Source organism: Cnephaeus nilssonii (genome assembly GCF_951640355.1).
Source record: "Cnephaeus nilssonii genome assembly, chromosome: 13".
Classification (NCBI taxonomy): domain Eukaryota; kingdom Metazoa; phylum Chordata; class Mammalia; order Chiroptera; family Vespertilionidae; genus Cnephaeus; species Cnephaeus nilssonii.
The window spans coordinates 44,505,843-44,529,349 of NC_137084.1; the positions used below are offsets into that span (position 1 = coordinate 44,505,843).

General features: G+C 46.5%; 1 protein-coding gene across 1 annotated transcript in view; it reads right to left on the reverse strand.

The window, feature by feature from the left end:
• Positions 1-4,853: 4,853 nt before the first annotated feature.
• The window catches only part of XRRA1 (X-ray radiation resistance associated 1), a 58,250-nt gene continuing 39,596 nt past the window's right edge, over positions 4,854-23,507 (reverse strand). The window contains exons 14-20 of the mRNA XM_079788999.1: positions 14,608-14,701; positions 13,753-13,868; positions 10,446-10,787; positions 7,996-8,197; positions 7,152-7,267; positions 6,837-6,936; positions 4,854-6,414 (exon numbers count right to left, since the gene is read on the reverse strand). Of these exons, the coding sequence (XP_079645125.1) occupies positions 6,170-6,414; positions 6,837-6,936; positions 7,152-7,267; positions 7,996-8,197; positions 10,446-10,787; positions 13,753-13,868; positions 14,608-14,701 (1,215 nt within the window). The 3' untranslated portion in view covers positions 4,854-6,169. The remainder of the gene's footprint in view (positions 6,415-6,836; positions 6,937-7,151; positions 7,268-7,995; positions 8,198-10,445; positions 10,788-13,752; positions 13,869-14,607; positions 14,702-23,507) is intronic.

Here is a 23,507-nt window from a genome sequence, read left to right on the forward strand (position 1 = left end):
AGGAGGGCAGTTGGGGGAGACCAGGACAGCAGGGGAGGGTAGTTGAGGGGGACCAGGCCTGCAGGGGAGGGCAGTTGCAGGGGGGACCAGGCCTGCAGGGGAGGGCAGTTGGGGGGGGGGCAGGCTTGCAGGGGAGGGCTGTTAGGGGTGACCAGGCCAACAGAGGAGGGCAGTTAGGGGTGACTGGGCCAGCAGGGGAGGGCAGTTGGGGTGCGACCAGGCCTGCAGGGGAGGACAGTTAGGGGTGACCAGATTGGCAGGGGAGGGCAGTTAGGGGTGACCAGGCTGGCAGGGGAGTGGTTAGGGGGTCATCAGGCTGGCAGGCAGAAGTGGTTAGGGGCAATCAGGCATAGGCAGGCAAGTGGTTGGGAGCCAGCAGTCCTGGATTGTGAGAGGGATGTCCAACTGCCTGTTTACAGGATCGGGCCTAAATGGGTGGTCAGACATCCCTCAAGGGGTCCCAAATTGGAGAGGGTGCAGGCTGGGCTGAGGGACATACCCCCCCCCACACACACACACCCAGTGCACGAATTTTGTGCACCGGGCCTCTAGTTTTATATTATAGTTTTCTAGGGTCTGAATAAATAGTCCTTTAAGTTACACACACACACACACACACACACACACACACACACACACACACACACACTATTTGGTAATAAGGGGGACAACCAAATGATTTAGAAGGCTTTTGGTTTTAACAGTTTTCTTCCTGATTTTTTAAGTTAGATTTAAAAGGTACCTATATCCCCCTGAATATATACCCAGGTAGGGAAAATCCTCCATAGTGTAAGGTGAATATGGAATCTTGGGAAGTGATATGTTTATTGGAACAGTCATTTTAACTACCAAGGGTTAAAACTCAGCCAGCCCTTCATTTTTTTTAAAAAAAAATTGAGAACTTAGGGACTTAAATCTCTCTTCGCCAGCCTTTTCCTTTAACCTATAGAATGGTCTTTGGGCCTGGTTTTTAAAAGTAAGTATAGCTGCTTATGAATTCTGGGGACTCAAAGAGAAAGCAGGTCTGCTTTGGGAAAGGTGGTGAGGAGGGGAGGGCAGTGGGATTCTAGGGAAAGAGGTTGCTGAATAGATTTTCCTCCAAAGAGGATCCAGAAATGTATCCTTATACATCAGTGTTACCCACTGTAACTTTCTTAAGAGGATTGTTCTACAGAAAAAGATATTTCAAGATATACAGAGGTCACCAGTTTAGAGGTTGGTTAAACTGGATGAAGGAAAAGTGCCAAGACTGTATGTGCACATTGTTCTATGTATTATCAGTATTTCTTTTTCTTCCTAAGAAAAATATTTACACACTTTGCTTTGAGTGAGTAAATGCTTCCTTAATGCCTTGTCAGTAAGTGTGGGAGGCAACCTCAAACTTGGAGCAGGCTGCCTCTCTGCCTTTCCTGGTGTCTTAAATCAAGAACTGGTAGAACAAAGCCAAGGTAAGGCCAGGCTTGCTCACCTTCCTTTTCTCTCATTCAAGAAGGGGTAAAAACAGGCAGTGACTGCTCAAAGATCAAGCTGTCACAACTTAAGTAGCTTTTGGGCCCTGGCTACGGAAGGCAACAGTCAGATTCTCCCGCTCACCCTCCAAGCTGTGCCACCAATGGGAGCAGGTGGGGTCATCCCTTAGCCTCCAGCAGAACACTTCAAGTCCTAAGGAGAGAATGGGTAACTACAAAGCAAACAATGGTTATCGTAAATGCCCGTGTGTGTGTGTGTGTGTGTGTGTGTGTGTGCGCGCGCGCGCACACGCTGTTTGCTCTCAGTTCTTTATACATAAACACAGTTGTCCTTAGGGCCTTTCCCCCTCCCACCTAGAAATAGGAAATGGGTTGGTTTTACTCAACCTGCTGTGTGCGTTAGAATTGGACAAGGGGTCTAGATCCTTGTGGACTGCCACTGCTGGCCACCTCGCACATGCAGAGACTATTTTGACAAAGACAGAGGACTTAGAACAGGTCATGCCCTGTCAAGGATGCTTCTGCCAACAAGGAAATGGCACGGAATCAAATGGGATGATGTGTTGTTTATTTAAACAGTACCACAGAGCATTCTTCAATGGATGTTTCCCTTCTCGAGGAGAAGCCCAAGCTGAGAATAGTAAAGCAAACTCATGAAAGTAAATACTCTGTTTCTAGTAAAAAATCTCAGGCAAATCTGGGCTAAGTTTAGACTGTGTGTGATTTTTTAAAAACATGTATTTTTGTTGATTTCAGGCAGGAAGGGAGAGGGAGGGGGGGATAGAATCATCAATGATGAGAATCACTGATTGGCTGCTTCCTGCACATTCCACACTGGGTATTGAGCCGCAACCAGGAATCAAACCATGACCTCCTGGTTCATAGGTTGACGCTCAACCACTGAGTCACGTTGGCTGGGTGACTGCGATTTTTGATGCTAGCTTTCCTCGGGGAGATGCCCCATGTTGGAATGTCTTGCTTTGGCATTCAGAATTATGGGGGAAATTAAGTAAGATGGAGTTCCTGTAGTGTACAACTATGTCTTCTGAGTTCTGAGTTTCCAATTTACAACTGTTATTCTGATATTCAACCACTCTTCTAATGAATGCACCAAAAAAAGAACCCGAGTAAAGAACTAATGTATAGGATGACATTTTCCTTGCACATTAGGGCTTTACTCAGAACATCTGATATGTTTTTTTAATCCTCACTGGATTACTTGTTCACTGATTTTAGAGAGAGAGAAAGGGAGGGAGGGAGAGAAACATCTATGTGAGAAAGAAATATTGATCAGCTGCCTCCCATATGTGCCCTGACCAAGTATCCAACCTGCAACCCAGGTTTTGTGCCCTGACCAGGAATCAAACCTGCAGCCTTTTGGTGTATAGGACAACACTCCAACCAACTGAGCCATCTGATTTTTTAAAATACCCTCTTTTGAAATCACTGCTCAGGAACTCATCAAAATAGGCTTGGTGTCAGTTTATCCAACAGAGAACAAATATATCCCTGTTTCATCTAAACTTGTAAAACCAATTTGAAGAACTGATATACGATTCAATGCCATACATGGTAAGCCAGCACTTGAAGGACCTTTGAAATCATCTGGCCCAACCTCTTCCAAAGAGGTTCGTTAAAATGATTTTCAAGAAACAATGCGGTTGGTCAGTATCTCTGATTGTCTCTTGGCTCCTAAAGCTCTACACACCACACTCACTAATTACCTGATAGCCTGGTCACAGCCTGGTGCTGTGAAAGGGGTGGCCCTCACTCACAGATGGAACTGACCTGACAGCCTGGAAGCTGGGTCCTCTGACTCCAAAGCCCCTGATGGCTTTTTCTGGGCTGGCTTTCCTCCGGGACGGTGCCTCACGGGGCTAGAGAGATGAGTCTTCCTTCTGCACCCACTGCAGGGGTGGGAGGCATCCTGAAGTAGCAAGTATGGTGAGACACAAACTGCATCTAAGTCGGTCCTCTCTCCCTCCTGTGGCCACAGTGGACCCTCCAGGGTACTCACTGGCGCTCTGGGTTAGTGATTTGGAAAACAGATGGGCCTAATTTTGAAGAATTGGTGGGAGAAACGATTTCTTCTGTTTTGGTCTTGTTTTGCTCTTATTAGAAGGTTGGAGAAGGCTCAGAAGAGTGTGGCAGCCAGTTTCCCATCTGCTTATGGAGAGGGGGCTGTGGGTGAGAGCCAGCCTGGGGGGTGAAGAATCTAATGACAGATCAGATGTGCTGGGGAGAGTGACTATCCTGACAACAGGGAGGGTGGCTATCACCCCAAAGGCCTTCTGGATTAGTCATGAATACTGGTTCACTTGACAAATCTAGTCTGAGGCTTTATTCACTGAGATAGGACTAGGCCATGTCTCTTCCAAAGCACAAAACTCAGGAAACCAAGCAACTGAAAATTTCTGTGAAGAACCCTCCCTCAGAGTGTTTTTAACACAGAAGGACCCATAGGGGTTGAAAACTCCATTGCTGTTATGGGTAAGGTTAAATGAGCTGCCCTATGAGATACATCAAATAAGAAGGTTAAAAACTGAACCCTGGTAATGTGACTAAGTCTGGATTACTCCTGAGATAGAGAAGAGTTCGACACAAGTGGTAAATGATCGTATAGCTTCAGAGATGCAGCAGTTCACTGTATGGGAAGGGGTCAGTAGTCTGATACCCTGCCTTAAAATAGCAGCCAGGTTGCAGTGCTGTGTTTTCTTGATCATGGTGGTTTTAAGGGAAGTCCAAGGCAGTGCCTGTGGGAACAAGTCCAGCACTGGCTTCGAGTGTCTTAGCCATAGCTGTGTGTAATCCCATTGAGACAGCTAGCCTGAGCTATTTTCCATTTCATCCACAAATTCAATCTTACTGAGTATTTCCTGGATGCAGACCCTGGGCCTAGCACCAGAGGTGTCATTTGGCACCATGTGGTGCCCAGTGATGTCATACTAGGTAAAAAAAACAACAAAATAAACAAAAAAGGAAAGCCCAGTTCAGCTTGAAAGGAGAGTTCAAGGACATACCTGAGCTGAGGCTGAAAGGATGAATAAGAAACATCAGCTCCCATGTGTCCCTACCTAGGTCTCTTCCTAGATGAGTAGTAGTCACTGCGTAGCCTCCTAGTGGTTTCCTTCCTGGGAGTTCTACATTGGCACGCTTTGGTTACATAGGAGGGAAAGGGGGCCAGCTGTCTACACTCATTCTGTAAATAGCCTCCATGAGGGCAAAGCTAATAATCAGGAATGTAGAATGATTCTGGCAGCAGAGAACTGGAACTGGAACTTAGCCAGGTTTGGTGTGAATGATGGAGTGATTCTCCCTCATGACATTAGGGGAAGGGTGGTTTTGGGCCCCAGGAGGTCTAAGGTGATGAGTCAGCACATGTTCCTGCACAGGAGTGCTGCTATGGCTAACACCTGCATTACCTGTATCTGCCCAGGTGCCTGTGTGAATGAGTGAGATATGACTGACTTTGGACTTGACATGAATGAGAATATATCTGTATTCTATACGATGAGGATTTAACTGGTCACATGTGAGACTGGTTGAGTATGATAGGATGCAAATATTCTGTGTCCTAATAGAATCTCACACTTGAAATACAGCATATACTCTGTGCTTGTCTTGTCAGCTGTGGCTACAAGACTATATTTCTATAATCACTGTAATTACAACTTAGGTTGTGGAAGTTTGTATCTCACTGAGGATCCTTAATTCTTGTGCCACTGCTTCCTGGACCCTGGGAACTGCAGCCTGCTCTTCAGGTCTGAATTATAGGCACTTGCAGGGGAATAGCCTTAGGAGCAACGGTTGCTAGGTGACACCCAGCATCTACCTCAAATGCACATCTCTGGAATTCAGCCCCATGGCCTTCTCCAGATCCTCCTCTGCAGCAGGTGCTGACTACTGGGCACTCACAAGAATAGGACAATCCCACCGGCTGCCTTGGCCAGAACTAGTTTACTTACATGAGCCCAGGTTGACCTTGCACAGCCCCAGGGTCCATTTTAGAGCCACAGCCCATCATGCTTACATATGGGACTTCAGTTTGTGTCCTAGATTAGAGTACCTTGGGAAACTCCATGTAAGCCCTCTCCTAAGCTTGTCCCAATTTTATGGCCTGGCTTGTCCTTATCCGATAAGGGAATTCCCAATCCTCCTTCCTCCCTCTCCCACATTTACCCTCACAATAGAAAAAGCTGCCCAATAGAAAAAGTACCATTTCTGGAGCTTGATGGCCTCAATTTTGCCCCCACCGCCATGCCCCCAAACACACTTTATTAGCTGTGGGTGAGTTATCTTCTCGGAGCATTAGGTTCTGTACTACTTCTCTATTCCATCAACTCCATTTTCTATCCTAGCGGTCCATGAAGCTCTGTTGGACACATGTGGCAGGATCTTTCCCCAGTGTGACAGCCTGGTACAGGCTCCAAGAAAGAACGTGGCCTACCTTGCTCTGCACACCCAGTCTTTATTGCTGCTGGGCCAGGCGCCGGATCCTGCCGGGCCTGGGAAGGGGAGCTCCGCCCTCTGTAGCCAGCCAGCCAGCCAGCCAGCAAGGCTGGGCTTAGCTCTGAGGCCTGTGCCCAGCCGAGCCAGCCCCAAGGTTCCAGCTCCATCAAGGGAACGGAGCCCTCAGGGAGGGCGAGAGGCGCAGGGCGAGGGGCACAGGCCGGGTGGCGCCCATAGCCCTGTATGCAGCTCTAGCTTTTGGAGTCACTGGCTGTGGGCTCCGGGTAGAACTCATCCACGAACTGGAGGAAGCGGCTTAACTTGGGGCCGCTCAGGGCCGGGTGGGCCAGGGCCGGTGCCCTGAACACCGACCTCAGCGAGCAGCGCACCATCTCCCGGTAGCGCGTCTGAAACTCCTTCAGCAGCCGCTTGGCCTCCAGGTACTGCTTCTGGTTCACCAGCCCCCGCCGCTCCGTCCGCTGGCGCAGGACAGCTCCTGCAGGAGGGAAGCCAGGAGGGGCAGCCGGCTCGCTCTGGGTCTCACCCAGTCCAAGGTGGGGGTGGGGGGTAGGGTGGAAGGGGCTGGATCCAGAGTTCCCAGAAAGTGGGAGGGGGAAAGAGAAGGGTGTTCAGGGGACTGACTGAAAATAGCCTCTCCAGCTTGGGGCTTTAGGAAGCCAGCAGCGTCCCCTCCTGATTCTATCTTAGGCCTTAGTTCTAGTCTATATCATGCTGTGTGACGTTAGGCAACTCCCTGCCTCACTCAGGCTTGTTTTTCCATCTGCACCTGGGAAGGACCGGGGCACATGCTCCTAAGGGCTCTTCCTGCCTGACACAGCCCTTTGCCTTATGCCAGCAGGTGAGTAAACCGCTCTATCTCGGGTCATAGCAGCTGAGGACTGGGGGCCAGGGTCATACCTAGCGGAGCCTCTGTAAGGTTCCGGGAGTCCCGCATGCGAATGAGGATGTCATCCAGCATCTGGGCTCGAGTCTTCCGAGGAGGTGGAACGGGGATCCTCTGGGTTTGACAAAAGGTGAGAGAGGAGAGTGTTATCCCAGTCCTATGCTCCGACTTTCCTGGCCTCACCTCCTCACCATATCACAGCCATAGGCCGGGAAGCAATTGGGGGCTCTGGGGAAGCACGGCCCTTAGAAGGCCGGGCGGTGACAGCCACCTCTGTCCCCGTGGGGGCCTGAGCGGGCATCTGTGTACTCGGTGCGGTGCAGGGTTACCCGTTTCTCCTTGGGGACGTAGTGTTTCTGAGGAGTGCCCAGCTTGGGCCTGGAGGAGGCGTACAGGAGTGGGTGCTTCAGCATGTGCTGCAGGGCCTGTGCATTCTTCTGGATTCCTAGGGCAGGAAGGCAAGGTGGAGTCCAGGCCTTCCCCCGCCTCCCACATGCCTCCCCCAATTTTTTCATTCCCCATAGAACAGCGGCCCTGGGTAAAAGGATGTGAAGCCCCACATCTCTCCCTGGTCTGCTGCTGTGTCAGAGGTCCATCATTCATTCAGTGAAAGCCCGTCCCCTATAAGCAAAGATCCCAATGGGACAACAGCATTGGGGAGGGGAAAGGGGCTGGCCCCAGTGTAACCACATTAACCTCAGAGGGCTCACACTGCAGGGACTGACACCCAGAGAGCACAGCACTTCCTGTGAACGTGCCGAGACTATTCGTACATCAGTCTGAAATAAGGGGCTCAGAGAGGGCACTGCCTCCCTTGCCTCAAACCAAATAGGGAGGATTTTGGATGTTCAATTTGGGGTTTAACTGGGAATCTGGCCAGTCTGAGTGTTTGTTCATCAAACCCTTCCTGGAGACACTTTTCCAACCAGAGCTGGGCCCAGACTGGCTGGAAGCTCTGAACAGCTGTGGCTCCCCAAAGCCTAGTAAGGCCCAGGCCAGGGGTCCTGACATGTGGGACTCCAAACCAGGATACCCACAGGGGCCCCTTGACAGACATGAGATAGAAGACAGCACCCAGGTCTGGAAAAGAGTCGTGGCGCCAGCCTTGGCTTTGCCCTGACTTGACCTGGGCTATGGAGAGGGCTCCCTGCCTCGGAGGCATTCTCCTCATACCCTTTGGCTCAATGAAGTCCGGGTCAGGCTTGGCTGTCAGCAGCTCCTCATAGCCACGGTACTTGCTGGAGAGTGTGGCAGATGAAAGCTTCCTCCGAGTCTTTTTCACCTCTCTGGGAGCTGAGGCCGGTGGTGATGGTCTTTGGTCTTTATCCACCTCTGAATCATCCCTATGGAGGACGGAGTAAGACAGCCCACTCACCTGTGTCCAAAAAAGAAAACACATTCATTCATTCCACTAACATTTATCATCAGTGCTGTGTGTGTCCTCATGCGGGGCCCTGTTAAGGACAAGAACCAAGACTTGGGAGAGAGAACACAGACATGAAAATAGACAGTGACCATGTTCCCTGGTAAGCACACAAGGGCTCCAGGTGAGCCCACAGGAAGCCCTAAGCCAGCCTGGGGTGACAGGAAGCTTCCTGGAGGAAGTGATGTCTTAGCCTGAACTAAGTGTTAAAGAACCAGGAGAGCCATTCCCTGGCAGGGCTGCAAGAGATGAGAAAGAAGGACTGTTGCAAGCAAGGAACAGCATGATACAATCATAGCAAGGTGCACAGGTAAGACAGCAAGGTGCATCAGGAGAAACTTGACATGGGTATAGTTGGAGTGCATCATGAAGAAGTAGGCAGCAGGGCAATAACCAGGAAGGACTGTAAATGCCAAGCCGAGGGTGTTTGTTTTGTGTTTGTGGGTTTTTTTTATCCTCACTGTGATGCATGGCAATGCAGTTGAAGGGGGTGAGTGAAACTGAATTCACATTTTAGCTTACCCCAACTGGTTTTATAAGAAACAACTTTATGAAACCTGTATTTCATCTAGGGATGTAGTTATACTCATTTATTAAACTGATGATTTATAGAAAATCTGAATAGACCTATAATAAGCAAAGAGATTGCATTAGTAATTTTAAAACTTCCCACAAAGAAAAACTAAGGACCAAATGGCTTCACTAGTGAATTCTACCAAATATTTAAAGAAGAATGGAGAAGGCAGCAGAAAACACCCCTTGCTCCTCACAGGCGGCCTCCGCAGAGATGATCTCCCTCCCGATTAAAAAAACAAACAAACAAACAAAACGGCACACCTGGGTGTCAGAGGAGCCTGTTCTGTGTCTCCGCCCCTCCTACCAGTCTCCTCTTTACTTCTCTAGTTGTAGGACTTCCGTTTGGCCAGCTTTCAGGCGGTTCTGAATAATGGTTGTTCTGTCTTTTAGTTGTAATTTTGATGTGGTTGTGGGAGTCAGCGAGCACAGGAGTTTACCTACGCTGCCATCTTAGTTCTGTCTATTTTTTAATGCTTATTTGCTTATACTCTACTCCAAAACTGTTATTATAGTTCATAAAGATACTTTTATACTAGCTCAACCAATGTGGCTCAGTGGTTGAGCATTGACCCAGGAACCAAGAGTCACGGTTTAATTCTCCGTCAGGGCACATGCCTGGGTTGCGGGCTCAATCCCCAGTAGGGAGCATGCAGGAGGCAGCAGATTGATGATGTTTCTCTCTTATCGATGTGTCTATCTCTCTATCCTTCTCCCTTCCTCTCTCTCTGAAAATCAATAAAAAATATTTTTAAAAAGATACTTTTATACTATATGAATATGTATGCTGCTGTAAGTCCTCTGTGGAGTAAGAAATGGATGGATAGAGAATTAGACATAACCGTGTGGACAGATGTGCATCTTGGAAAGATCTGGCAGATTGGAGGGGCAAGACTGGAAGTGGGGAGGGCAATGGCACAATAATAAAGTTTAAGGGGGCCCTGCCAACTCTTCCAGCCATATATGCCCCTTTTCCTACACGGAACCCTTCTGTTGCACTGCCGCTGAACTGTTCATGGTTCCTGCACATACCATTAATTTCCTTCCTCTGTATCCTGCTTCATGCTGCCCTTGCTGCCTACGTCCTCACTATGTTAACTCCTACTCAGCTTGCAAAGCTCATCTCATTTGCACCTCTTCCAGGAAGCCTGCCCTCCTGGTCTGGGACAGAGCCATCCCCTCTTCCTCTAGGCTTCCAGCTCCTGGGTTTCTCACTCTCAACACTGGCTGTGTGCATTGTTCCTGTCCATCTCCCCCATTAGACTAAGGACATCTCAAGGGCAAGACCATGTCTCATCCATTTGTATTCCCAGGATTCAGAGGCATCAGAAGTGAGGTGACCTTAAGCAGATGGGCAGAGGCAGCAGCAACCCTTCCTAAAAACTGTTCAGAACGTATCCTAACCCCAGGTGCTGTCTCTACCACAGTACCGTGACTTGTCCCCACAGGTGTCCCTACCAGTACCCATGGATTAGTCACTGGCAGGCCCTGCTAGGTGTTGCCTTCTGGTTTCCAGACCCGCCATGTGCTTGCTTCTGGCTGCCTATAGCAGTCCAGCCATCTAAGGGCGGCACAGGAAGCTGTGGGAATGGGGAACGAGTGGGCAGGGGCAGGTGGATCCAGGCACCTGCGTCAAGAAGATGGACTCTGTGCTCCTGGTATCCTCATCTGATGGGTGCTCTGGGCTGAGGTGGCCAGCAGTGTCACTTGGGCGAGACGTGGTCTCCTCAGTATGCACGGTGGAGTCAGAGCAGATGGGAGGAAGTGGCACGAAGGGCCGGCGGTGCAGGGAAAGGCCCTCCAGGCCCTCAATGGCCATCGTTGGCTTCACAGGAGAGTCTTTGGCATTCGGCAGCACGTCAAGCATCTGTGACTCCAATGTCTCCTCCGAGGGAGACTCCGTTGTGGTATCAGGTGGCTGATGGAGCACCAGAGGCTGCTTTGGCACCTTTGGAACTTGGGTTTGTACCTGTCATGGGAGAAGGGCTATATTGGCTTGCTTCCTAATTGGAATCTCTCCCATGGACCCTCACCAGCCTAAGACCACTTGGTACAGTGATCGGAGCACTGGGTGAGGGCTCATAGGGGGAGGGAGGGAGCAAAATCACATTTACTGGGCACCTACGATGTGCCCTAAGCGTGACATACCTCAAAACTACCCAATGAATAATTATCCTCATTTTATAGATGAGGAAATGGGCTCAGAGAGGTAAAATGACTTGTCCAGCATCACAGAGTTATTCAGTGGCAGAGCTTGTTGTGGGCTCCAGGCCTCATTATAAACCCCTGACCATACTACTATGGCCTGCAGGAGCCTTAGCCTCTGTCCAAGGTTTAACATAGTTCCCTTGACTTTCCTCAGGGTCTCTTAGGAGGGCAAGGGGGAGATGGTCCTGCTTTTCTGGAAGTCAGCAGCACCAGGCCTATTCAGGATGCTGCTCCTGCACCTTATATAAAGATCCATAAGGTAGCCCAGCCAGCTTGGCTCAGTGGTTGACCTATGAAACAGGAGGTCACAGTTCAATTCCCGTTCAGGGCACACGCCAATCAATGATTCCTTCTCATCATTGATGTTTCTATCTCTCTCTCCCTCTCCCTTCCTCTCTGAAGTCAATACAAAATATACTTATAAATAAAAAAGATCCATGAGGCAAATCTCTCTAGGGTTCAGGACCAAGGAAATAACTTCTTTTCTGTTGAACTGCTCAGCTTCCTTAATTAGCAAAAGCCCATCATCCTTCCACCCTCCTCCTTCACCTCAGCTGCCAGGAGGGAGCCATGTGCTCAGTGCCCTCAGCTGGGCTTAGTTCTTCCTCCCTCCCAGGTTATACGAGGGCTTGATTTTATTCTTAGTCGAAGGCATTTGGTCCACTTAGATCTATACTTTGACAGACAATGTAGGGGAATGGAAAGATCCTAAGCACTGTTTTTATAAAAATATGGGCTGGAATGCAGTCCTACCCTTTGAGCTTCCATCTCCTCCGTGTGAAATGGGAGAACAGTCCCTGCCCTGCCTATGCTGCAAATGAGATGACGTATGCAGGCATACTAACTAACAAACTAAAAAGTGTGAAGACAGCGTTTTAAAAACAATATTTCCTTTTTAAAATATATAAAGCTTTACTGTTTAGACTTGAAGCCTAAGGATCTAGGGTCTTCTTTCAGAACCCCTGCTGCAGCGCCCACCACACCCAGCGTTGTCATTTGCTGCTGGCAGGAGCCGGGCAGCAGGTATTCCTGTCTCTTTCCGGTCTGTGCTGGAGAGCCGGGGTGGGGTTGGGGGAGAGACGCTCTTTGTCTAGGCCTCCACCACTTTCCCAGCTCCTTCTCGAGGAAAGACCAGATAATGTAATTGGTCAGAGGCTGACAGTCACTGGACCCTATGTCCCTGGTGAGCTGGATTGGCCAAGGGCAGGCTGTTTGGTCTTCCATTTGTGTCTTGCATGTCAAGAGCTCATACAGCGTCTTGGTTACATGTTGGGTGGGTCTGGGCCTGCTCATTTCCCCCAGTTCTGTCCATGCTTAGTCCTGAGGGAGCGCCAGCAGTCTTTGTCCATGTAACTGAGTAAAAGGCCCAGAGTCTGCTGTGTACGTCAGGCCATCTCTGTGAGCACACTGGGACATATAGGCATCTCCTATCCAGCTAAAGGTCTAGCCACATTCTCCAGGCTTGTCTGCATTGGAGGTTAGATGGTATTTGCCTAGTTTTACAAAGCACTGATTTGCTTCTCATTTGGTCACTGGATTTGTGTTTATTCTCTATCAGTCAGAACCTTAGAGGTTCCTCTGGACCTGAACACTAACTTAACAAGTTAAGTTACATTATTTCACCTCTCTGAGCCTGCTTCCCTGTCTGCTGGGGGGATTATGGGACAGCACACGTGAAGGTGCTCAGCAGAGTACTGGGCATGGGTGCTCTGTACATGGGAGAGAGGATTATGTAGTTAGCATTCGACTCACTCTGATTCTGCCTGTCCCCAGCTGCTGATGGGGAAGGAGGTAGTAAGATCCTTAGAGGAGGCAACAGACAGGGGGAAGATGATGGAAACCCCTTGAATTTCTTTTTCTAGTTTTAAATGCTACTCTGGTCCGATGAGGGCTCCAGACAAGAGCGAGCTTGGCTGAACAGAGGCAGGCTGTAGAGCCGTGGCAATGGTAAAACTGTACTTAACTTTTGGTACCAGCAACCCCTAGTCCAGCTTTCGGCTATAGGAAGACGTAAGTTCAAGGACGGAGGAGCATTTCACAGAAATTTCTGAAATCCATCCGATGAAAGAGGGATTTAATTTACTTTACGGCATCCCAGAAGGCAAGTCTACGAGCACTGGCTGGGGAAAGTACAGAGAGAGCCGACTGCTCTCGGCATAAGGAAATGCTTCTTAGCATTCAGGCAGGAGGTGTGTGTTCTAGGCCTGGCACAGCCTTCGTGATTGCCGTAGGTGACTATGACTCGCATTGGTATGGGTTTGGGAGTTTATCGTGTATTTTCGTATCTGTTGCTTCATCCAGTCCCCTCAGCAGCTCTGAGAGGTTTTAGAGTTGAGAAGCTGAAGCTCAGAGAGTGAAACTCTTGCCCAAGTTCAGACAGCTACGGGAAGTGATGGGGCCAGGCTCATACCTGGGTCTTCTGATTCTCCCCACATCTTCACAGCTCCTTCTCTGGGCCTCAGTTTCTCTGTAAAATTAGGGGGCCAGATTCAATGACCTGCAAGGCTCCTCCTGACTCTGCCTTTGGGTCTCTCTGTCTCTCATCCCTCTTGGGTTTATCTGTATTAATAGAGCAAGGAAAGGAGAAGACACTGCTGCTACTACAAACCTGCTGGAGGGATTCCGGGCATTGTGGGAGAGTGCAGCTCTACCGCCAGCTTAGTCCACCTACACTGACATAGGCTCCACTCCCTCTGGGGCAGGGGGTCCCACCTTGGAAGCCTTACCTTCCTTGAGGCCTTCCGAGGCATAAAAATATGATGTTTAGCCTTTGATGTCTTCCTTCGAATTAAGTGGATTCCCAGCCGCTCCTGGAGGAAGCTTTTCAGCAGAGGAGGGACCCCTGGGCCATGATGGGAAAATAAGACTGCAGTTAGCTAACCTTTACTGGGGCTTACTATGTGCCAGGCACTGTTCAAATAGCTGTACATATATTAACTTATTTACTTCTCACACCAACCCTAGGAGGCAGGTACCCATATTATTTCCATTTGATAGATGAGGAAACTGAGGCACAGAGAGGTTAAGGAATTTGCCTAAAGCAACAAAGATAGTGTGGAGCAAGGATTAGAACTCCACTGGTGTCACTCCAGGGCCCAGGACTCTAAAACGCCTTCAGCTGCCTCAACGTGGACAGTGCATTCCACTGCCGACACAGCATCCACTGCATTCAGTGAGCTCTGGGAGGGGACAGCCCAGCACCTGCACCCTCCCCAACAGGTAGACGAAGTCACAACAGACCTGTTCCACAAAGCAGGGTGTCGCTTAAATAGCTCATGCCAGATCTAGATAATTCTGTATTCCATTCCCAACTATGCCTCTTTCATGATGTGTGACCTTGGGTAGGTCACAAACCTCTCTGATTCTCAGTTGCCTCCACTGTGCACAGGGACAGTAATGCCTGCCTAACAGGGTTACTGTCAGGATGACAGGTATTCAGCAGTGTCTGATGTTTTCTCCATCCCCCTGTCCACCCATGATGGAGAGCAGAGCCCGGGGCTTGGCATCAATGAGGTGGGAATGAGGGTGCCCACTATGCTTCCTGGGCACCGGGTTGGAGGGAAGCTTTGCATGCACCATACCTCGTCTGTGGGCCACTAGAGGGTTGTTATGAAAGACGAGCTCACAGAGAGATGGGAAGAGAGCTACTGGCAGGATGGCATCTTCCTTCGCAATCTGTGAGGCATGCAGGAGAGAGCACCAGGTCAACACCGTTCCTCACCTCTGCCAAGTGCCCCCGGGTCCACACTGCAGAGTTACATGCTTGCTAGGATTGGGGTGCGGATGGGGTGATGCGGCTGTGGATGGAACTCATGCTGAGCAGCCTCTGATCCCTGTAATTTCACCTGCTCACACCCAGAACACCTTGCCCCTTCTGTCCAAAATTCCATCATCACTGTTTTATGTTTGAAAGCTAAGAATTTTTCTCCCTTTTCCACACTGGTTATATAGCCTAGACCAGTGGTCGGCAAACTGCGGCTCGCGAGCCACATGCGGCTCTTTGGCCCCTTGAGTGTGGCTCTGCCACAAAATACCATGGCCTGGGCGAGTCTATTTTGAAGAAGTGGCGTTAGAAGACGTTTAAGTTTAAAAAATTTGGCTCTCAAAAGAAATTTCAATCGTTGTACTGTTGATATTTGGCTCTGTTGACTAATGAGTTTGCCGAACACTGGCCTAGACCAAGTATTGAGGATGTTGGTGACAAAATAATAACAAACACATATAGCACTTGTCTTGCAAGGAATCTGAGAGGTAGGCAGAGCATTGACTTTGACTTCAGTATACAATTTGTCTGACACTTCATCTTCCTCAAAGCAACCTCTACACACCCTCTCAATAGCAATCCTGATGGCCTGTTCTGGGTACTAATTTGTGGAGGGATAGGGGACAGGAGGTCAGGGAACCCCCCCATCTAAGGGATAAGCAGAGCCCATGGTAAGGGAGACCTCCTGGCTGTTTGGGGCCCAGAGGCCGCTCTATCGCTGTGAGGCCAGCCTCTGAAGGGCAAAAAAATACACAATTCTTGTTGAGCAGAGTGTCTGGAACATCTGGGGATAACCTTAGGAAGGCATATATTAGCAACAGAACATGCCCAATGGGCAACTAACCAGTCATTGTCTTTCATTTTTGTTCACTCAGTCAAATATTTACTGAATGCACACATGTGCCAAGCATTGGGCTGGGAATGAGTAAAAGAGAAATAACTCCTGTCATCACGGGGCACGGCCTAGTGGGAAACAAGCATGGAAGAACCAGTAACATAAAAGAGAGTAGATTTATAATTCTGATTAGTGGCATAAAAGGGAAGCATATGAAGTACTAGGGTAATGTGACCTAGTGACTAGTGAGGGAGATAAGGTGATCCCAAGATCTGAAAGGTGGGTAGAAGGTAATTAGTGAATGCAGTGGGGGATAAAGTATGTGGCAGAGAAACCTCTGTGTTATCAAAAACCATTTCCTCTACTTTCTGGGCACACAGCTAGACTGTGCATCTTCTTGCCTCCCAGGCAGCCAGATGTGGTCATATGACTCAGTTTTAGCCAATGCAATCTCGGTGGAAGTGATAAATGCCATTTCCAGGTATAAACTGTTCAAAACCTCCTGCTTGTCCTCTACATCTCTCAACCACCTAGCTACCAGATGCCTAGGATCCAATAAAGTACTCTTATGGCCCTATGGGATGCCAGAGCCAGAGGGACCTGGTCTCTGAATGATCACCAGCCAACCAGTGGATTTTGTAAAAGCAATAAAGCAACTTTTATTGTGTTAAGTCATTGAGATTTTTAAAAGTTTGTTGCAGCAACTGGTATTACTTACTCTGATTAATGCAGAAACAAAGTGATCCGTGCAAAGAAAAAATGTGTAAAAGGCCTAACAGCAAGGAGGAGAAAAGCCTGTTGGGGGGATTTAAAGAAAGTAGTGTGACTAAAGCAGAGAAAAAGGTTGCTTCTGCAAAATGAGGCCGATGATGCAAATATGAGCAAGACTGAAGCTATTTAAAGAATTTGGTCCTTGGGGAACCCATTAAATGAATTTTTAGAAATATGAGGACCTAAATTTGACAAGATTTGGTAATGGAGGAGATATGATAGGGAGGAGCAATGTAAAGGAGAAAGAAGTATAAGGATGACGACCAGGTTTTGGCTTGAGTAATGGGGTAGATGATGGAGCTATTCCCTAAGGTATGGAGTAACGAAAGAATATCAGATTTGAAGGGAAAGATCATTAATGCACTTGTATACATGTACTTAGGAGGTACCTTTGAGACCTCTAAGTAGATATTCATGTAGGTAGTTGATACCCTGGTTTGGAGTAAAGAGGAATGGTCCATATGGGAGTTATAAATTTGTGAGTCAGTGGGCCAATGGGTATGTGAAGCCACCCCTAGGAGGATTATGACATGCATCCTCTGAGAGTACAGAGTGAGAGAAGAAAAGGAACTAGGGGTGGGCTTTGATCATCTAGACCAGTGGTTCTCAACCTTTGTAATGCCACGACCCTTTAATACAGTTCCTCATGTTCCTCTCAACCTGTTGAGAACCGCTAGCAGGGTCGCCTAAGACCATCGGAAAACACAGATATTTACATTACGATTCATTAACAGTAGCAAAATTACAGTTATGAAGTAGCAACAAAAATAATTTTATGGTTGGGGGTCACCACAACATGAGGAACTGTATTAAAGGGTCGCGGCATTACAAAGGTTGAGAATCACTGATCTAGACCATGGACAGCAAACCTTTTCAGTCAAGGGCCAAGCAATCAATGTTTTAGGATTTGCAGGTCGTAACTATTTACCTTTGCTGTTGTAGCACAAAAGCAGCCATTGACAATTAATAAACAAATAAGTGTGTGACTCTTCCAACAAAACTGTACTGATGTACTCTAAAATTTGAACTTCATATAATTTTAACATCATGAAGTGTTATCCTTCTTTTGATTTTTCACAACCATTTAAAAATGTAAGAATCACTTTTAGTTGAAACTAATATAATATTGTATGTCAAGCTGTAATTATTTAAAGTAAAAAAAGTTGAAAGTGATTATTTTATTTTTGACACAAAAATTACTAGACTTCTGAGAGAATATTATGAGCGTAAGTTTCCATTTCAAGGCAAAATTGGTTTTAAAATTTGTAACTTTAGCATGTTGAATGTTAATTTCAACACAGGTAGCACAGTATTATTTGATATGATCAAAACATCATTAATTCATCTAACAAACTTACTATCTATCATGTATCAGGTGCTATTCTAGATAACGGAGATATAGTTGTAAGTAAAACAATGTTTTAGATCTCAAAAAAAAAGAAACCCCACCCTACATTCTGGCAGTAGACAACTGGTAGCAGACAAAAATATAAGTATGTTAGGTGGTTACTGCCATAAAGGAAAACATCACTTAAAATCTCAAGTGAGAAAAAAACACCTGAATAACTTACATCATAACTTTTCTTAAGTCCAACAGAGAGTTAAGGTCTCAGGGTAATCAAGTGACCTGAAATCTAAAGTTAGATGGGCGACTCGAAGGAGAGATGGGACATAAACACTGGCTTACTTGCAGCAGAATACAAGTGCCACACAAGCATTTAAGAAGAAATCAGCTAGAGCCGCATGCAGCCAGCACCTGTCTGAGGAGTGGCAGTCACATGAGCAGCCCACCCCCATCCGAGAAGCAGCAGCCCCGTGAACAACCCACCCCCATCTGAGGAACAGCAGCCCTGCGAGCAACCTGCCCCCGGCCGAGGAGCGGCAGCCCCCACGAGAAGCCCACCCCTGTCCAAGGAGCAGCAGCTGTGTGGAGTCCACCCCTATCCGAGGAACAGCAGCTGTGCAAGCAGCCCACCCCATCCAAGGAGCAGCAGCCGCATGCAGCCCGCACCCATCCAAGGAGCAGCAGCCTCGTGAGCAGCCCACCCCTGTCCGAGGAGCAGCAGCTGCACGAACAGTCTGCCCCCACCAGCCAGGGGAATCACCACTGCTGTGAGCAGCACCCACCAGAGGAGCCACTGCCAACTGAGGAGCAGCCACTGCCATGACCACCTGAGGATCAGCCACCACCTGAGGAGCAGCTCCTGCACTACTTGACACCTAGATTCTTCAGTGAGAGCAAAAATAGGGAGACAAAGAAGCCCCCAAAGGAAAGAAAAGGAGGAATTGTCAGAGAAGTAGCTAAGTGAAACAGAGGCATGGAATATGTCAGAAAAGAATAAGGGTCATACAGTTCATAAACTGGATTGATGAAAAAATCAACAACTTATGTAAGAATCAAGAAGAAATAAAGAGTGATATAAGCTGCAATAGAAAACACCATGGAAAGTCTCAACAGTAGACCAGGAGAAGCGGAGGACCAAATTAGCAAATTAGAAGACAGGGAAGCAAAACACAACCAAACTGAACTGCAATTGGAGAAAAAAATTAAAAGACAGGAGGAGAGCCTAAGGGGGAGCTTTGGGACAACATGAAACAAAGCAACATACAAATGATAGGGGTGCCAGAATGACAGGAAGAGTAACAAGGGTTAGAAAACCTATTGAAGAAATAATGTCAGAAAACTTCCCTAATGTGGGGAAGAAAAAAGTCACACAAGCACAGAGTCTCAAACAAGATGAACCCGAAAAGACCCACACCAATACACGTCATAATTATAATGGCAAACATTCAGGACAAAGAGAAAATCTTAAAGGCTGCAAGAGAGAGGCAGAAAGTTACATACAAGGGATCTCCCATTAGATTATCAAATGATTTCTCAACAGAAACACATCAGGCCAGAAAGGAATGGAAGAAAATTTACAAAGTGAAGTGATGCAAAGAAAGGGACTGAATACTCTATCCAGCAAGGCCATCATTCAAAATTGAAGGGGAAATAAGGAGCTTCACAGACAAAAAAAAAAGTCTAAGGGAGTTTATCACTACCAAGCCAGCAATGCAAGAAATGCTAAAGGGATTGGTATAAAAAGAAGAAATAAAAAGGGAAGAAGGAACACAGGCACAAAAAAATAAAAATGGCTACAAACAAGTACCTATTAATAATAACTTTAGGAGAAACCAAGATGGTGGCATAGGTAAACACCTAAACTGCTGCCTCGCACAACAATTTCAAAACTATAACTAAAAGACAGAATGGACATCATCAAGAACCACAGGAAAGCTGGCTGAGTGGAATTCTACAACTAGAAGGAAAGAAAAAAGCTCACAGAAAATCAGAGGAGCCGCAAAGGACTGAGGTACGGAGACACGCACGTGCAGAGAGGAAGGGCAGCTGAGTGCATGGCTGGCTTTCTCTAGCGGGAGAGGGAAGGAAGCCCCCGACTGCACTGAACCCCATTTCTGACTGCACTGAACCCCAGTTCTGGGCGAAACCCCGTGGACCCAGGCTCATACTCGGGGAGTCTGGACTGTCAGGTACAGAGAAAGGCACACGGAGACTCGGGGAAACCGCGGTGGGCAGGGGTCTGGAGGCACGCGCATGCAGAGAAGACTGACTGCTGAGGTTGCTGCTAGCTCTCCCTAGCGGAAGGGAGTCAGAAGCTCATGACTGTACTGAACCCCAGTTCCGACTGCACTGAACCCCAGTTCCGGGCGAGCCTGGAGGAATCTGGGCTGTTAGGCAGAAAACTCAGGGGAGCCGCGGAAGGCAGAGGTCTGGAGGCGAGCGCGCAAGGGCAGGGCTGACAGGAAGCCCAGACTGTCTGCTCAGCCCTGAAACTCCACCCCATCCAAGCTGAGCACAGAGGCTTTTGCAATTTTGCAAGTCTGGTCCTATAAGGCTGTCTCCAGCACAGGTCTCCCGGCGTAGACACAGCTGATACAGATAGCCAATTGGCCTGGAGGTCATTTCCTCCCAGTGATACCAACAACAATCAAGACTTAACTACAACAAGGCTGTACACACAGACCACAAAGGGGTGCACCAATAGTGTCCACCTCAGGTGACTGAGGAGGCCAACCCACTGGGCCATATAGGAAACCTAGCACACAAAGCTACCCTACCAACTCAGGGAAGCAGTGAAAATGTGGAGACAAAGTAACAGATCACAAACGAAAGAAATGGAGGGAAAAATTACTGGATATAGAATTCAAAACTACGGTTATAAAGTTTTTCAAGAATTTCCTAGAAAAGGCCGATGAATTTAGCCAGACCTTTGAGGATATGAAAAAGGACCAACTAGAAATTAAACATACACTGACTGAAATAAAAAATATTATACAGAGACCCAATAGCAGACTAGAGGAACGCAAGAATCAAGTCAAAGATTTGAAATACAAAGAAGCAAAAAACACTCAACTGGAAAAGCAAAAAGAAAAAAGAATCCAAAAATTTGAAGATAGTGTAAGAAGCCTCTGGGACAACTTCAAGTGTACCAACATCAGAATTATGAGGGTTACAAAAGAAGAGAGAGAGCAAGATACTGAAAAGCTATTTGAAGAAATAATGACTGAAAACTTCCCCCACCTGGTGAAAGAAATAGACTTACAAGTCCAGGAAGCACACAGAACCCCAAACAAAAGGAATCCAAAGAGGACCACACCAAGACACATCATAATTAAAATTCCAAGAGCAAAAGACAAAGAGAGAATATTAAAAGCAGCAAGAGAAAAACAGTTGACTATCCACAAGGGAGCACCCATACGATTGTCAGCTGATTTCTCAACAGAAACTATGCAGGCCAGACGGGAGTGGCAAGAAATATTCAAAGTGATGAATAGCAAGAACCTACAACCAAGATTACTCTACCCAGCAAAGTTATCATTCAGATTGGAAGGTCAGATAAAGAGCTTCACAGATAAGAAAAAGCTAAAGGAGTTCATCATCACCAAAGCAGTATTATATGAAATGCTGAAAGGTATTCTTTAAGAAGAGGAAGAAGAAAAAAGTAAAGATAAAAATTATGAACAACAAATACATATCTATCAACAAGTGAACCTAAAAATCAAGTGAATTAAAAATCTGAGGAACAGAATAAACTGGTGAATCAGGGGCATAGAAAGGGAGTGGACTGATAATTCTCAGGGGGAAAGGAGTATGGGGGTGCAGGAAGAGACTGGACAAAAATCGTACACCTATGGATGAGGACAGGCCTACCTCAAAAAAAAAACAACAAACAAACAAGAAAAGATGGTAATAAATCATCTAACTTTACAACTTAAAAAAATTAGAAAGAGAGCAACAAGAAAAGCCCAGAGTGAGCAGAAGGAAGGAGATAATAAAGATTAGAGCAGAAATAAATGGCATAGAGACCAAAAAAAGATCAATACAAAAGATCAATGAAACCAAGAGCTGGTTCTCTGAAAGGATAAACAAGATTGATGAACCTCTAGCCAGGCTCACCAAGAAGCAAAGAGAGAGGACACAAATAAACAAAATCAGAAATGAAAGAGGCAAAATAACAACAGACCCCACAGAAATACAAAGGATTGTTTAAAAATACTATGAACAACTCTATTCCAACACACTAGACAACCTAGAGGAAATGGACATATTCCTAGAAAAATACAACCTTCCAAAACTCAATTAGGAAGAATCTAAAAATCTCAATAGGTCGATAACTATGGAGGAAATTGAAGCAGTCATCAAAAAGCTTCCAGCAAACAAAAGCCCGGGGCCAGACGGCTTCACAGGGGAGTTTTACCAAACATTAAAAGAAGAACTAAAACCTATCCTCCTCAGACTATTCCAAAAAATTCAAGAGGAAGGAACACTTCCAAACTCATTCTATGAAGCCAGCATTACCCTAATACCAAAACCAGATAAAGACAACACAATGAAAGAGAATTACAGGCCAATATCCCTCATGAACATAGATGCCAAAATCCCCAACAAAATTCTAGAAAATCAGATCCAGCATTACATCAGAAAGATCATACACCATGACCAAGTAGGTTTATCCCGGGGATGCAAGGTTGGTACAATATCCGCAAATCAATAAACGTGATATATCACATAAACAAATTGAAAGATAAAAATCACAGTCATATCAATTGATGCAGAAAAAGCATTTGACAAAATCCAACACCCTTTCTTGATAAAAACCCTCAGCAAAATAGGAATAGAGGGATCATACCTCAACATAATATAAGCCTTATATGACAAACCTACAGTCAACCTCATACTCAATGGGCAAAAACTAAAACCATTTCACCTAAGAACAGGAACTAGACAGGAATGCCCACTTTGACCACTCCTGTTCGACATAGTACTGGAAGTGCTAGCCATAGCAATTAGACAAGAAGAAGAAATAAAAGGTATCCAAATTGGAAAAAAAGACGTAACACTGTCATTATTCGCAGATGACATGATACTGTACATAGAAAACCCTAAAGACTCCATCAAAAAAATGATTATACTTAACCCTTTGCACTCACTTGCTTTTTTCTTGATTCCTTTATTCTACTCGGGATTTAATTTTTTAAATACCCCAGATTTTACAAAGCATGGCAGTAGAATAAAAAACTGGAGTTTCTTTTCATATAAACTTATTTACTTGGATTTTTTTATATTTCAAATTATTGATACATTCAATACAATTCGACATACAAGCTGCTACCGATGCTAACCGTGTCGAGTCACACTCGACATCCGAGTGCAAAAGGTTAATAAATGAATTCGGCAATGTAGCAGGATACAAGATTAATGCCAAGAAATCTATGGCATTTTTATACACCAATAGTGAACTTACAGAAAGAGAAATTAAAAAAATAATCCCATTTACCATCACACCAAAAAACACCTCAAGATACCTAGGAATAAATTTAACCAAGGAGGTAAAGGACCTGTACTCAGAAAACTACAGGACAATGAAAAAAGAGATAGAGGAAGACATAAACAGATGGAAGAACATACCGAGTTCATGGATTGGTAGAATCAACATCATTAAAATGTCCATACTACCCAAAGCAATCTATAGATTCAATGTATTCCCCATTAAAATACCAAGGGCATATTTCACAGACCTAGAATGAACTCTCCAAAAATTCATCTG